The 14,265-nt window shown below is 37.2% G+C and overlaps 1 protein-coding gene across 4 annotated transcripts in view; it reads left to right on the top strand.

The window, feature by feature from the left end:
• GLCCI1 (glucocorticoid induced 1) overlaps positions 1 to 14,265 on the top strand; it is a gene marked incomplete at its 5' end in the record, with an annotated part of 55,600 nt that overhangs the window by 19,872 nt on the left and 21,463 nt on the right. For all 4 annotated transcript variants that reach the window (XM_083825154.1, XM_083825153.1, XM_083825156.1 and 1 more), the window contains one exon: positions 7,552 to 7,638. In XM_083825154.1, the coding sequence (XP_083681280.1) occupies positions 7,552 to 7,638 (87 nt within the window). The remainder of the gene's footprint in view (positions 1 to 7,551; positions 7,639 to 14,265) is intronic.

Below are 14,265 nucleotides of genomic sequence, written 5' to 3'. Positions count from 1 at the left end.
ATATTTTTCTTCATGGAAGCTTACATTGTAGCAATTTACATGACACCTTTTCGATATCAAAGATTTTTTCCTGTGGTAACTTTACCTGTAGATACATAGTTTTTGGTTAATTTTCTGTTTCCACTAATTTGCGACATTCTGCCCATTCTGGCACACTGCTTAGAGCAAATGCAGCAGCTCTTTAAAATGATGGGAGGTTTTAGTCTTTTGTGTAATACTGAATTTCACACAAGTTAGAATGTATAAATAATTTTGCTCATCTTTGAAGTGTACTGTAACGCAGTGCAGAAAGTCTTCTGACAGAGGAAAAATAAGGGTAGAAAGCTTAGAAAAGAAAAAAGCCTGTGAATTCTCTAAAGCTTGTATTGTCTTTTGTAGGATGTGGAGAGCTATTAGTTGTATGTATTTCTTAGCTGTAGTATGATCCAGAAGTTCCGTGTAACAAATTTGGGAATCAAACGAGTAAAATTTGTCCCAAGAAAGTTAGGTTTTACAGGAAACTGATTGGACCCTTTAAGAAGATGCCATCTTCATATTCTACTCATTCATTTCGAAACCAGCCAGCCAATTTTAGCAAAGAATAAGCAATCATCTATGTCATGAAGGATTTACCGGAAAAGCTATTAATTGTGGATTTTTTCCAAGGTGCCTTCATTTCACTACATACTGATTTTTTTAAACTAATTTCAAGTTCTATTCAGGAGACTTTCTATGGCATGCTTCATAGATACTATATTTCTTAACCCCTCTCTCATAGAATATCAGACTTTACAAATACTGTTATGAATGGAATATTTGGAATATTTAAGCATTCACAAACCTTTTCAGTAGTTACGGAAAACAGAAACAAACTTGTTCTATAAATACTTGAGCTCTGCACATTTGGCAGTAAAATTGCTTTCCCATTGAGCTGAAAGTAAGTGTTTGGGTTATTTGACCTATTGGCTGCCACCCTTGGCCTCTTTCAGAAACAAAGCTGAGGAAAGGACAATGTTTTACCTTTTCAACATAATCAAATGAAAAAGAGAGGAAAGGCAATATAGTAATCATTAAAAGGTGAAGGATAATTTCAAATAAAGGTCTCCACCTTTATTCTTAGTTTGGATTTGTGTGGATGTCTTCTAATGAGGAAATAATTGTTCACTGTCTGTTTATTCAAATTATGCATATATAAAAAACCAAGCATTTAGCAGTTCAAGTTGGGTTGAAAGATGTGTATTTATATATCCATGCAGTCCTGTGTCGTTAAAATGTAACAAGCATTGTGATGGGCTTGGCAACTTCCAGGTTTTTATAAGTAAAATGTTCGATGTGAAGGCTTATAATGGAACTTACTCATAAACCATTACTGAGTTTTGGTTATGTTTTTGTTTGGGTTAGTTTCAAGAACCAAGGATGAGGTCCCAGTTGTTGATAGTGCATGCATGGCAAAATAAATTAAAACCTTGCTCTCTATGTGAGTACCAGCACAAGTACTTTTACTGCTTCATGTTTCTTGACTAAGTAACACTTTAGCTCAAGGGAGTTCATATAGTTTTCAGCAGCTAAAAATAACAACACTTGGTAGTTTAGCAGAGTGGAAGATGGTAACAAACAAAATCAATAAAAAACAAGATAATGAAAATCAATAAAACCCATTTTTTGTATGAGCATATTTCATTGGAGAATAAATTCTTGATTCACTTCTAAACCCATGAACAAAACTTTCAGTATAACTTATGTTGTAGGTGGAATAATTATTCCTCTTTCAAGGGTACTTATTTTCCCTAATCAAACCTTAATTTTAAATCCAGATTTTGTGCAGTTTTGTGAAGGTGGTGATTATGGCTGTTCCAAGTTCCTTAGAATTTTTCTAGTTAAAATAATAATAATAAAAAGGTCATATTCTGGTCGTCACTGTGATTAGATGAACCATTAATGAGTTTTATTGCAAGTTCTTTAAACCTGCATATGCTCATGAATAAAAGATTTCTTCTTTCTCTAAAATTAAGCCAGTGTTCTAAAGAGTTCTCAGTAACACCTTATTTAAACAGAGAAACAATTTTATTGTTTTAATTTCAGTTGCATTTTGGAGAATAGTAACTATAGTTCATATTGCTCCTACCTCAAGTGTTTTGACAGAAAGCACTGAAGAGGAGTGAGGTTTGTATTTGTTTTTGGAAAAATATGCTACAACTTAATATATTTGTGATATTTATGCAATTACAAATGTCTCAGAATTCCTGTACATTTGTGTGTATATGTATACATGCATACAACTAGCTGATCTTCAAGGAGCAGTATGTTTTTAGATAATCAGCTATTATTTAGTACTATTACAAATATTTAACTGTTATTTATTATAAATAAATAGTACTAAATAAAAAACCATTTTAGTACTTTAAAAAAATCAGAAATGCAAATAAATTTACTGCTGTAGAATGTTATTGCACATGTTGATACACCTTGTGATGACTTTCCCAAATTCTTCTGCTGTCCTACTTCCCTCTCCTTTTTGGTTAAGTTAAAATTTCCATTTAAAACTATTTAAAATTCAGTATAGCTTCATTCCATGTTTCTTCTGTCAGGGCTGGGAGCATTGATTGAGCAACTTTGTATAATGCTCCCTTGAGCTATAGATGTAAGAAATTTCCCCACCACCACCTTTGAGGAATAATTCTGTGTTGAAATGGGTATGCCTAACCACAGAATCCCCAGAAACAGTTGGGTAATTGTCATAGTTTATTAATGTAATTATTTGGCAGTAGTTAAATCATTGAAAACATTTTTAGAAAAATAAAAAAGGGAGGTTAGGGGTAAACATATGATGCTGTAAACATATGATGCTGATGTCATAACATATATTGCCAGTTAAAATGAATCAATCTGAATAATACAACAAAAATAACAAAGGTCCAAGTGGTATACGATTCAGTGATTCCTCCCCCTTTTTTAACTGGATTCCAAGATGCATGGATATGCCTTTTTCATACTGCATGACAATTATGTATTATGCAAACAGCAATGAAGAAAGTTTGAAAAACACGTTTCAGAATTTTTACTGAACTACTCTCTAATCTAAAGAGTTAAACTGGAATGCTGGGCTAAAATGTTTTTTCTTCCATGTAGGTCAAGGCTTTAAGGTAATTAGTTACCTGTCATTAGTAACCTGGATAAAGTTTTTGTTTTCTTTTGGGTAGAGATTGTTTGTTAAAAATTGGCGACATAAACCATGAAGCTGAATTACATGGAGCTTTTCTTAATTGGTTTATCAGTTATCATTATTCTCATATGTTATTTAACAAAATACTTTGGGGGGAGGGAAAAAGGAGAAGGATTCTTGTTACATAGCTATGAATTTATCATTCTGACTTTTCCTTAACCTCTCAAATATTTAAGAGGAGTCACCTGTAATTGACTTAATTTCTAACTCTTTAGGAACTCTTTCTTGTAAATATCTGGATTTGAATGCTTTAGAAACATGTAAACACTGATTTGACTTTATCTTCTAGTGCTGTTGTTACATTTCTTTTGAGCACGGAAATTCTTCAAAAACTCCATTGTAGAACGGAGACTTGTGTTCTTAATCTTTGCATGCATCCCCCAAAACTAGTTCATCTGGGATGCAAGCTAGATATAGTAATTAAAACCAGGGGGTGGCAATAAAATGAGATATTTAGAGTAATTCAGTCTTATTTTAGGTTTAGGTAGGTTGGTACTCCATGTGGTTATTCTGATCTAAATGAAGTGGAAAGAATGTAGGTGTATATCCTTGATATGGATGGAAAATCAAGGCAGAATTACCAAATGCTTTGGAAGAAATGCTAATCTCTGCAAGGTTGGATGAGTTAGAACAATGGTAATTGTGATTTACGTTAGGACTGAGGAGAGCAACCAGATGTGGTGTTCTCAGTGCACCCTATCCCGTGCACATGCTTTAAGCATTGTGTCAACAGACTGGGACCGTAAACCCCTGCGTTTCAAAATATAAGTGATCATCCTCTTGAACTTGAAACGTGCATTGCTTAATGCTTTCTAGATTCATGTCCTAAAATGTTTTAAATCTTATTTTTGTCACACAAACTTGTAGGAAAAATCCTACTTAGTTCATAATTAATACAATAAATTTATTTCAGCTCTGAAATAGCATTGCCAGATTAAGAGACAGTACTCGTGACCTCTTATTTTGTTTCTGACTTGAGGTGCAGCAATTTTGCTTTCATCTGTTCTGATTCAGAAATTTATCTTCAAATTCTCTTTTGAGTTTTTTCTTTTACTCTGTTTTGGTTTGGATGTTTAACACATGGGGAGTACACTTTACAGCAGCTTATAATAAAATAGAAGCTTCCATGAATAAACATAGTTCGCAGAAATGGTGAATAAAGATGGGAGAACAACTTTCAGGAAATGTGGCATATCAAGGGTTCTATACAACCCCATCTTATTTGTGATGTAAATTGCAACATTCAAATGAAATATGAGGTGCTTCTTTATCAACTAAGCTTACAAAAAAGAATTCCTGTTTACATGTGACAAGGGTTTTTTATTTTTTCCATTTTTGATTGAATATAAAGTTTTGATTGAATATAAGGCTTTGGGGTTACAAAAGTAGAACTTATTTTCACATACTGTAGGTTACAATGTATTAGATGCAGCAATTTATAGAGTTTAAAGAAGAGGCTGGCTTGCTATAATAGTCTAGCAACTCCTTATGTTATTTTTTAACTATTTTTCTTTTTTTTCCACCTGATTATAAATAGAGCATTACTACAACATTGCTTGAGTTCAGTACTACGCTAGGAACATCATACAGTATGTGTAAACCAATTCTGCAAATAGATGTGAGGGGCACAAACAGTCTGCCCCCTGTATCCTGATACTTGTATGTATATTTTGAAAGGTTGTGACTTGACTCAATTTTCCAGAGATTGAAATCAACTATGTGTGATCCTTGTCTCAAGGGACAGTATCTGAGTGGAAGAGTGTCAAAGGATATTTGAGGCAGTACAAAATCTAGTATTAAGTGAATGGATGTTATATATTTGTTATTCAGAATTCCAATTAAATCGGCTGCAATATAAACATTCCCACTTCTTCAGTAACAGTCACCAGTGTTGTTGATGAAATTTTTTCACTGTTGCTATTAGTTTTTGTCCTTCCTATTTGAATCAATATCTGTGCTTAAAAAAATTCTAGCATGTTCTCACTACATATGTTTTTGTTTTAAGTCTTTTTGTTTGTTGAGAAACTTGCACTCTTTAGGTACTCAGTGTCTTTTCTGTTCTGCTTATTATGCTGTAGCTGATGGGTTGTGAGCTTGTAGTGATCCCTGGTAACATCCATCTTTCTGGATGTTTCTGCTTTGTCCTGGAATTGTTCACCAAACTGTGGAGTAATGTGTTCAGAAAGCATTCTTGGAACATAAACTTCAAAGAATTCTTTTTGCATTGGAGTTTGTCTGTTTTTGTAGTATGAGGATATGTCTACATCTGCACTCAGAATACAGTAAAAATACTTTCAGAAAAGAATAATTTAAACTGAAAATAAATTGCGAAAGCCCATGATTTTTAAAAAGGGAATAATTTCCCCCCATCTTCTTTAGTGCTTTAGAAATCTTCAAGCCACTTAAATACTGGTGACGCTTTAAGAAACATTAGAAGGTAGTAAAATCTGTTCTACTGAGAAATTTCAGGAAGGTGGTAAGCACCTAATCTGCAAGAACAAGTAATTATTTAGAGCATGGCTTCATTAAAATGCAGAGCAAGTAAATGTACACATAGGTAGCATGTGTGTGGCACTGAGGCTCTGCTTTTAGGGAAAAGAGTAGTGGATTGCTTGGCTGAGTGACTCATGTATTTTTATGGTAGTTTTAAATAGCTGCTTTAACTTGTTTCTCTTGGGTTTTGTTTTGTTTTTTAATAACCACATTATGGCTTCTTCCCTAGACCTACAGAGTCATATAATCAATACACAGAACCCTAACTTTTTATAAAGACTGTTTTTTTCTTTCTTGGGAACACGCAGGAAAAAGATCAGTAAAAGCTGATTTTCAAAATGGTTGTCATTTTGTTTTCTAGTCGCCCACACAGCCTTGATGGAAATATTCTTGGTGGCATAAAAATAACAGAAGAAGATGCAGAAAGTGCAGGGCTGGCAGAAAAGAGCAACGGGATACGTGGGCCTGTGCACGTGACTTAGCACATTAAACATTGGCACTGGTGCCAGGCTGTAGGCCATATAATACCACAGCAGCCCTGTGATCCTAACGGTACAACCTATGACCTGAGACTAAAATTCAGTGCTTAATGGCACGTGGGGTTCAACTCTCCAGTCCCCAGGGAGCTGCTTCTGCCCCTCTTCCCTGAGCAGCAAGAATGAGGAGCTCTAGGCGTTGCTTGTTGTGGTGTTTTCCAAGGCTATGCCAAGCCTCCTTACTTACCAGACAAGTGCCACCTCCATGTGCAGGTGCTGTAGAGATTTCTAGATGCTGGAGAGGAAGCGATAGAGAAAAGCTGTGGAGGACCTAGGCATCCATGTGTGGAGGGGGATGAAGGCTAAAGAGTACGGATGCCTGTGGAGAGGTGGATCGCTGATGCTGTCTGACTGCTGGGGTGGGCTGCCACTGCCCCTGGGAAAGTGTCTGCCATGATCCTCTGGTGTTGCCATGATCCCGTAGCCCTGAAAACCACCTCTCATAGTTTTCAGTGGTATGGTTTTATTTCTTGCAGTCAGTATTGTTGTTAAGGGTTCAGCTAGTACCAGTGGGAAATGATGAAAACATCTTGTTTTCACGGATTTGTGTTTTTAGCCCTTTTATGTTGTTCATACCCCAAACTCACTCTGGATTTCAACTGTCCTCATTGGTACTCTGACAGACAGTGACTATCATCTTTAGAAGTACTGGTGAATGCCCACAATTTTGTAAGTCTTGTGGTGAATGAATCCAGGAGGTGCAGATCTGGCTTCTAGACCCTTCTCAGTCAGGGTTTAATTTTATAGCTCCGGCATCCAAGGATTGTTACCAACCTTCTGGGCTTGCAGACAAGTCTGGAAAAGGCATGGTCTTCTGCCTGTTTAGGTCAGTGTCAGAAGTAATAAATGGTGTACTGAGTCAGTTAGCAATAAGGAATTGATTATATGGCACAGTGACTAAGGAACACAGGTGAGAGAAGTTAATACTGGCTTTTGGTCTCTGAGGTTGCATTTATGTACTTCATTCTTGTGGTTTTCTAAAGTGTTCACTGAGTGAAAACTAGAAATGGATGCTGAAGCAGAGATGGAACTAGTCAGGTAAGGGTTTTTTGTGATCATCAGGCAGCTGTTTTCTTCAATAATGTTCATTGTCTTCATACTTTGTAAATGCAAGTTTACAAAGCCTTAAACTGAGTTGCTTGTATTCTTTTTTTATTACTATAGACACTATTATTGTGGTATATCAGATTCTGAAATTTATTCTTTATGTATGATGCCTGGACACCGACATGGCAGAAAGATTAAACCAATAATTTGTGCCAAAAATATTCTTACCTGGGGAGTTTAGTACAATACGTATTTCATTTTTTTTCTCTCCAGACACCTAGCTGTTGGGCTGAAGAAGGAGCAGAAAAGAGATCTCATCAGCGCTCGGCATCGTGGGGAAGTGCTGATCAACTAAAAGAGGTGAGAAGTTTTGTACAGTGGAGCCTTTCAAGTCTTGATATGCCCAAGACACATTTTTTTTAATCCCTATCTGGAGTCCAGGAAACTGCACCCTTTCCCTCCCCTCTGTTGCTTTTGAAACAGGTTTTATGTCCAACATAAGAGTTGTTTCAAGACTGGTTGTTTTTATGCCTGTTGGATTTCCTCCCCTCCTACTACACAGTGTTGTCAGCAGAGGAGTGGCCAGAGTGAGTGCTGAGGAACCAGCTTGTTGCTGTTATTGTTTGTTCAGAGTTACCTTAGCTAGCTTTCTGTTCTTTAATGCTGAAAGAGACAAAGTGTTTGTCAGGATGTTACCATATTCTTGTTTAGAAATTTCGGTCAAGTTTAAGGGTGAAGATAGAGAGGATGTCAGTTTCACAAATGAAATAGAGTAAGTGTTGATACAGTAGTGGTATGATTACTTGAAATGTTCTTTAATCATATGTTTTTCTTGTAGACTACAATAGCAACTAGAAAGAACCCATCAGAAATGAAGCAGATTTGCATAATGAGAAATTAGATACAGGAAAATGGTTTCCATCTCTCAGCTGAATATGCACTATTTCAGCCTTATGCACCAGTAAACTACATTCTGTCCCAAGTTCATGCAACTCTGGCTGTGGTCAGTAGCACACACTTGGCCTATAGTAAGCCTCATGTCCCCACAGGAAGGGTATAGCCTCTCTTCTAGAGCTACACCTTTCTCTTTAAGAAATGAATCTTGTGGCATATTCTGGTGGTTCCTCCCCCATAGGATGGGACTTTGCCCTGATTCTTCATTTTTTTGTGTACTCTCTCCTGGCTCCGTGTTTAATAGAGCATTCAAAAATGAGGAGAAATATATAGGCTGGCTAAGGAGGGATTGTTATTGGCAGTAGATAGTCCTTTTCCTGATAGCTGTTGATAGGAAGAATAGCTATCAAAAGGAGTGATGTAAGTTTGATTCCTCAAATACTGAAATCAACTTTGAATATGGAGTAATCATTCATTCTGGTAGTAGCAATATCCTCATTTTTAAAGACAAGGATTCTGAGCTGAAGAGAGGTAAGGATTGTCTATTCCTGTCTCATCGAGTACCCAATATGAAGCCCGTCTTAACTGATTTATTATACATGGGATTTCCAAATGCCTGTGTGACTTCATTTGCAGCTGGTAAGCAAATACTCAAAATCACAAATTGTGCCCTGGAATTAGTGCAGAACGAGTCTTGTATCTGAAAAGTTTTTTGGCTTAAACATTAGCTACCAGCACAAAGGAATTGTACCAGAGGCAGGAATAACATCTGTATATCCAGGATAACACTTGCTTTTACTGAGACCATCCTTCATCATCTGGTGGTTCCCTATCAAGTGTTGCAGCAAGCAGCTGTTCTTTACCACATGGCTGTGACTGTCAGTGATAGGGAAACCTTCAGTATGTAAGTGAGTCTCTGCCACTTGATAGCAGTGATCCATTGTGCTAGGTTACTGTCCTCTATGGGCTGAGCTCAAGAGAAAGATAAACATGTTGTGGCTGGTGGGTTTCGTGGTGCCTTTCAGATAGAACACAGTAATAAAAAAAGGTAAAAAATTGGGATGTGTGGAAGGGAATTATTTCTATTCAGACTTTGTAAGGGTTATTCACCCTAAGACCTGTCTTACCTCTTCCAGCTTGCAGTTCTTTCCCTTCCTCTGTTTTCCTTTCTCTCTCTCCAGCTTTTCTACACTGTTTTGTTGCCTTTTCCAGTTCCCCAGGTTTATAATTCCAATGTCATTCTGTGTATGTTATCCAACCAGCTCTAGTTTACCTTCCCTTACTTGAGCTCTTTCTCAGTTCTGTTTGGCTTCTGTTTTTGTCCCTGAATTTTTCCATCCCCTCACCTGTAAGGCCTGGTTCCAGCCTGTCTGTGCAGCCATTCCATGTGTGTGTGATGTTTGTTCTCCTGGATATGCAAACCTGTCCCCTTCCTCCACCGAGCTACTTAATGCCTGTGTGGTGGATGGTAAGAGTTTGATCAATACCAATAGTATTTGTGCATTCAGTTTCTTTGTGTCTCAGCAATCTGCGGTTTCTGGAAGGAAAAATTCTCTGAGACAGTTCTGTTCAAATCTAAAGCTCAGTAGAAAAAGCTGCTGATACTCGCAAATGTAGCTGCCAGTTCCAAACATCTTTCATAAACAAATGCAAACTGAAATTTTGCTAAAACTTAACCAGACTTAAAGGCTTTTCCAGGGAAATAGGTGCATTCCCAACATAAAGGACTCCCAATCAAATGTTTGTCTTTTCCTTCCAAGGCATTGAACATCTGAAAACTATGCTAATGTGTCTTAGCATAGATAAAATTATTTTTCTCCCCTTCACTTTAATCTCAGTCTTAAAACAACTTTAATACTTGTGCTGAAATTTCTGATGGGAAGGTGATAGGAGAGCTGAATAGAGCATTGGAAGAAGTCAAAAAATTGACAAAGCTGTAGGTACCTGTAAGTAAGAGCTTAAATAATAGAAATAAAACTATCACCTTTACTGGACAACTGCATTTGTTACGAGTAACATTAGGTAACAGTACTTCTGCTCAACATTTAGGATTGTTTTCCCTAAGCATTTGACGGTAAATAAGCAGATAGCTATTTACAGTTTCCTTGGTTTGTCTCAGTTTAGATTCGTGTTTTCTTGTTCCAACAACTAATGGAATGATTTCTAGCATTTTTTCATTGTTTTGATACGGTAAACTAACCAAATATTTGTATATGTGGCTTTAATTAATTGTGATAAAAAGATTGGATGTCCTTCAAATTTAAAAAAAGGCTTTATTATTGGTTTGAGAACTATTTCAATCAAATGTATTTTACCACAACAGGAAACTCTTCTACAAATATTCAAATTTATAAACCCTAAAAATGTGTACGTTTCTTATCACTTCCTAACAAGAAGCCTTTCTTGATTCTGAGGGGGATCTACTGCTTTTTTTAACTAAGTCTTGAATATAACTTCTTGTAAGCTAATGCCAGGCTTCTTTAAAATTATTTTAATAGATATACCTCTTGAGTGAGAGGTGAAGATTGTGTCAAATACAACAACTCTGATCAGAAAATAGAGGTTTGAACCACCGGTATTTTTTCCTCTTTGAACCTGAATAGATAGTTTAAAATTCTGTTGAATTTGAATGAAGACTGTTCTAGTTATACCTCACCCTGGATTTTACACTCAGCTGGAAAAAAAGCAGGGTCTGAGGCAAATAGTTTTCAGTATATTAAGACTTTACTATTTCAGACATCTGATTTCCACTTACCTTAAATACCTCTATATGTTGTATTTGTTACACTGACATCAGCAAACTCCTGTTGGAAGGGTCCTCCTTTTTCGTCTTAACAGAACACTTGAAAAAGACTTTGGAATAAAAGAGAATCAGATCTGAAGGATTGATCTTTTTATATGCTTTCATATATGCATTGAATGATTGTATGCAAAGGTTTAAGTTGAATTTCTAATGCTTGTTTTACTCTTTGACCTGTTTGTTAACTTGTTTAACAAGTGGTTCACAGATGAGTTAAAGCTTTCTATCATTAATGATGAGTTTGCGGCTTGTTCAGCAATGGGAAGTTACTGTATTGTGTACTTGATTTGTAGAAGTACAATCTATTAGCTGATAAATATTAATGAACAATTAGGAGTGGTGAGATGTGACATGTTCTTTCATATTTGTACTGTGTTTGTGTCTCTTCAAATGAAAAATTATCAGGATACTCAGATTATTGCAATGCTGTGAAGAGCAAATGGAATTTGCTTATTTATCAGATTTGTGCCATTAGCTATATTAAATTACATGCATATTACAAGTGATATAGACAAGATTTGTATTTATTGCAAATATACTTCTCGTTATAAAAATACTAAGCAAGCAGAAAATACAGACTTTTCCTAACTTTATTGAATAATCCTTGCTTCAGTTCAGCATGTGTGGTCATCTTATAATTGGCTGCATGACAATAACCCATGCACCGATCTTTTTTGATTCTTTTGTATAAATAACTTTAAAGTATGTCAAGAAAAAAAGTCTTTCCAATACATCAAGAATATTGAAGGCAATGGTCACTGGAGAGAAAAGGCTGAAACTTTTCTTAATTCTTCTGAAAAGTGCACAGATATGTTTATGTTCTCCCTCTCCAGTACAGTCACACTAGAGTATTTGCAAAATGTGAATTTAAAAATGCCTTTTGAAACTTACCAGCTTATGCTTGCATCTTGTAAAGTAGTGTAATTTTTAAGTGTCTGAACATTGGAGGTAGGGTTCAAGTTGCTTTTATTCCCCGAGGAATAAAAGGAAGCTTAGGTCCTTAGAGCTCAGATTTTGAAAATGTTCACAAAAAGTCTGCACGCCTGTCAGTAATCTTTCTTCTGTAATGGGAATAATGACTGATAAAAAGGCAGTTTATTTTTTTTCTGGGACAGATCTTGTAAAGATCTTCTAACTATCATTACTGCAATTTGCAGGTATTACTTTCTATATGTAGTCTCTTTTTGTTGGTGTTCTGTGCAATGATTTTTTGCACATCAGTGAAAGCACCAGTTTGATTTCTCTTTGGAAAAAAAAATAGGCTGCATCCTCTAAATGTCGTTTTAAGACCTATTTTTTAAGAAAATAATGCATGAAATGAATTTTCTGTGCCTTCTCCCTCAAGGTGGTAGAAAGGGAGAGCATTTGAGTTGGTACGCTAAAATCATGTTCGCATTTTTTGGGTCTAAGTACACATGTGCAAAGCTAAGGCTTTAATGTCTTCAACAACTGGATGCTTTAAACGATACATGTTAGATCTTTAATTGATGATTTACATGTGTGCTTTTATTAAGGTTGTGTACGGGTTGGTCACCTTCATGCTCCTTACTTGGGAATGTAAGGAAAATGGTGCCCCAGACCCTTTCAGTTCTTTGTATCTGCCCTGTTAAGATGGAGTGTTTCACTGCTGTTCCTTTTTTTTTTTCCCCCCAGCATAGCACTCTATTCTCTTTCTGCCTAATCTTTCTCACCATATTGGTCATCTCTGCTCTCAGAACAGGAAGAGTTGAGTGTTTTTTGTGCTTCTGGTATACTCTGGCACTGTCAGCTGCCCTGAATGAAGTTCACTGTCAGGGTGTGTTTACACCAGTGTAGTAGATGCATCTTCAAGTGCAGGTTCTACCCGGTTCTACCCAGTACCAATCATCTGGGAGGTGCTGTTTACTTCCCTGAAGGGAAGAGAGGCCTTACAGAGGGATTTAGATAGATTGGAGCACTGGGCAGTCATCGGTGGCACGGAACTCAACAAGGGCAAATGCCGGGTGCTGCAGCTGGGACGGAGCGATGCCAGGGCCAGGCCCAGGCTGGGCGGCGAGTGGCTGGGGAGCAGCTCAGCAGAAAGGGACCTGGGGGTGCCGGTGGCAGCAGGCGCAGCGCGAGCCAGCAGCGTGCCCTGGCAGCCAGGAGGGCAAACCCCATTTTGGGGTGCCCTGAGCACAGCACAGCCAGCTGGCCAGCAGAGGTGATCCTCCCTCCTGCTGCACTGAGCGTGGTGCGGCCCCACCTCGACTGCTGTGTGTGGGTATGGGCTCCACCACAGATAAGGATGTTCAGGGCCCTGACAGATGGGGGGCATCACAGCATCAAGATTTTGGACAGTCTAGAGGTGTATTGGCCCAATATAGCCTCTCTCACTGTCCAAATATTATAGTGAGAGGCTATGTTCTCTTAAAGATTTGCAAGCTGCTTGTATCAAAAATCTGAGTCAGAGCTCTGATGTGGATTTGTATAGATCTTTTTTATAGCATGGTCCTGAGGAAAGCTCAGAAAGCTAGATTTCATTTAAATAAAAAATAGGGTAATTAACTTTTTAAACAGAAGGAAGCCCACAGGATCAGGCAGCAGAAATGAAAGATTATATAAAGTACTCTCCTTGCCTCTAGTGTCTTTGCTTTTTGGTTATTCTTGTAGCTATCCATTTCAGTCCACAGCTGTCTTCTAGTCTGGACCTCTTTTTTTTCTCATTCTTACTTTTAAAGAAGATAATTTCCCTATTCTTCACCTTCTTCAGCATTCTAGATGTAAACCATCATAGATTTATTTTCACATTCCCTTATCGAACTGGTTACTTTCTTGCTGCTTCATCTCTCTGAGCTGAGTTTCCTAACTTCCATTACTCTTACAGGCAGAATGGGGAAGTTCTGGACAAATATTTTTCGTAGAGGGTGAAGTATCTCTTCAAACTCCTTTGAAGTTTCTTCTATCATGGTGCCCAAGTGGCACCTTTCATCAAGAGATTAGTCTTGTTCTCTAAATCTAGCCTGTCTGTGTTAGAAACTTGGTCGTGCTAGGGCTATATCTTTCTGTGTGTATTCGACACAGACCCTTTTGGAAATCTAAACTGTTTGTCTGTCATTGAAGATTAAGAGTAGTCAACCATTTCTGAGTAGCAGTTCTCTGAATGTGGATAATGAGGTGTGGCAAGACTTGATATGAAGCATTAAAAATGGATCTGTCTTTTGTGAGTGATATTAGAAATACCAAGAAAATTGCAAAGCCTGGAGCAAGGCTCCATTGAAACCTTCACCAAGCACTGTCATTGCTGACACTGTGAAGAGTGAAGTGTTGCTCTA

The sequence above is a fragment of the Anser anser genome (assembly GCF_964211835.1).
Source record: "Anser anser genome assembly, chromosome: 2".
In the NCBI taxonomy this organism is placed as follows: Eukaryota; Metazoa; Chordata; class Aves; order Anseriformes; family Anatidae; genus Anser; species Anser anser.
This window is presented reverse-complemented; position numbering and strand designations above follow the sequence as displayed.